Raw genomic sequence first — 2,703 nt, forward strand, 5'->3', positions numbered from 1 at the left:
GGTTACCGGTAACGTTAGGGTAAAAAGGTAAAAAGTTAAAATTTAAAATTTAACTAACTTAATTAACTTAACCTTACGTAATAAAACTAACTTACTACTCCTCCTCTCTCTCTCTTCTACATACTACTACGTCGTCTCTCTCTCTCTCTCTCTCTCTCTCTCTCTCTCTCTCTCTCTCTTATTGATCCTCAAACATGTATTATTCAAATAAAATTCAACGAGGTATGTAACTAAAAACACAATATTAAATGCAGATATTGTCTACATTTTGAAACGTGCGGAATTAAATTTCGATATCCTTCAATTAATCTTGGAATATAGCTAAATCATTAAGAAGATTAATGTTAAAAGATTATGATCTGGGGGGGGGTACATTTTTTTATTTTAACAAAATCTTATTAATATGTTATCCTAAAAATTATATTTGATAAACAAAGTTTCGACAATGTAACTAAAAATATTAAATTGAATACAGCGTACATTTTGAAAATATGCGAAATCTCGATATAACTTTTAATTAATCTTAGAATATTACAACTAAAAATCATTAGAGATTATTGTTATTTTAAAAAATTCTAAACTGAGATAACATTTTCTTGTTTTGAAAGAATTTTATAAATATATTTTTAAAAGCTTTATTATATTATTAATGAACAAAGTTTTGAAAATTTTCTCAGAAGATCTTTTAAGGCGGTATTATAATAGCTGAGAGTAGTTTTAGTGATAGACAATATATTTATCGCGGATTAGATTAGAAAATATCAGATATATAAAAAACATAATCTTATTATACGTATCTCTTTTATTTGACAACTTCTCGCATGCAATGCACGTTAACTCCCAGGGGTTTTACCTGAGGACTATAAAAAGCAGGGTTAAGGACTTACCTGTAGATCGGAATGACGTCGCTTTTGTACCAGACGACCAAGATAGCGGAATCGTTGTGATGAGGTGGACGAATATCGCATGGCAGCTCGGCCGTTCCACCGAGGACCGCTCTTGCAGATAATGGCGGCCCTAAAACACGAAATATTGATAAGTTCTTGTTAGTTATATCTTCTATCGATTCTAGAAGATCGATAAATTTTACGGACTAGCACTTTCAACTCACTCTCAGCAGTAGTTATTCAAAACAATCACTTTTATAAACATATATTTTAATGCATTCATTAATGCGTTTCTCTAACTCTTTTTTGTTATGTTTTGATTCGTAAAGAGCTAATGGCTAGTTATTTATATAATACAATGTAAATTGTAAATAGGAGATATAAGTATTAATAAATATAAATTTTATTGAATCATTAAAATTTAATTTTGTTTAAGTAACATGTCAAATTTTACACTGATGCTTTATAAATATAAAACAATTACATTTCATAAACATTTATTCTTAACAATTCTATATTTCTTTTATGCTGCATTAATAATATTAATTAAGAATTTAATACACGCGACTATCATGTTTACGCATAAAAGGAAAAAAGATAAATTTTACGTTTATTTATAACTTATCAAAGTGCAAACGCGAGCGAGGACAAAAAGAAATTGTTTCTTTTCATTGATACGAGCAATGGCTAATTTGATACCGAGAAATCGCATCATCGTGATACAACCAGCTTTATGTTCAATAAGATCCGTGTTATTACTATCAACCTTTATATTGAATTACCGATAACTTTGAGAGGTCATTTCCGCGACGTAGGAAATCCGTTTTACTTACAAATAACAGAGTTGACTGGCGCAGGTACGACACGAAAGGTGATGGATTTTATAAAGAACCCGTCCTTTACCAAGAAACGGTCGCGTATTATCGTTATTATCGTTACCATACACACAACATACACTACATTTGCTTTCAACTCTGATAATTTTCTAAATTATCCTTTCACGTTAATACCCTCGTATTATTCGATGTACTGCGAAAATATGTAATCGAGAATTAAAAAAAACTGATTTAATTAAGGAAATAATTAAAAAAGTTTTAATAATCTATTTAATACTTTTCATAATTAAAGTATAATGATTCTTGTAATTAATACGTCACTATTATCGATTCTGCATAAAATTGCTATGGCTATTTTGTATCTGATATATTTGAATAAAGTTGAATATTGCAGATATAGCAGTCATTCAATGTAATTTATTAATTCCATTAATTAATTTATTAATTTATTAATTCCAATTGATTTAAGACAGAACAGATTTTTTTTCGTGATACGAAAGTAACATATTAGCAAGTGTCGCTGATAATTTAGCGATACGTCAGGTCTGACGAAATCAGCGCGGTAACATTTTGCCTCTGTCTTCAAGATCGATGACAATTGAATACTTCCGAGATGAAATGAGAAAAAAAAATAAACGAATTCAGGCAAAGACATCGACGTTATGCAGATCGGAGAAAGGTCATGTCACAATTTCGCGCTCCAGGAATCGCCGTTTCCACTGGATAGCGTTCTGGGCATTTGGTCTGGGTTAGGTATTGAAGGATTGGCGAGAATATTTGCGGAGGAGATGCGGCGGGTGACGGAAAAGGATGCAAGAGAGGACAACGCGGCCGGCCGGCGCGCCGGAAAACGGAAACGGATGTATATATGCCGGTTGTCCGAGCGTATTAAAACTGAGCGAATAGCGAATAGATTTCCTTTCCAGTCTGTCGACCGTAGAGAACGCAGATCCGTACGTTCGTTTCTCTCTCTCTCTCTC

General features: G+C 32.1%; 1 protein-coding gene across 1 annotated transcript in view; it reads right to left on the bottom strand.

Moving 5' to 3' along the window:
- LOC105618395 (hemicentin-2-like) overlaps nucleotides 1–2,703 on the bottom strand; it is a 131,729-nt gene that overhangs the window by 100,307 nt on the left and 28,719 nt on the right. Inside the window, exon 2 of the mRNA XM_012199938.1 lies at nucleotides 888–1,017. Within this exon, the coding sequence (XP_012055328.1) occupies nucleotides 888–1,017 (130 nt within the window). The remainder of the gene's footprint in view (nucleotides 1–887; nucleotides 1,018–2,703) is intronic.

The sequence above is a fragment of the Atta cephalotes genome (genome assembly GCF_000143395.1).
Source record: "Atta cephalotes unplaced genomic scaffold scaffold00016, whole genome shotgun sequence".
In the NCBI taxonomy this organism is placed as follows: Eukaryota; Metazoa; Arthropoda; class Insecta; order Hymenoptera; family Formicidae; genus Atta; species Atta cephalotes.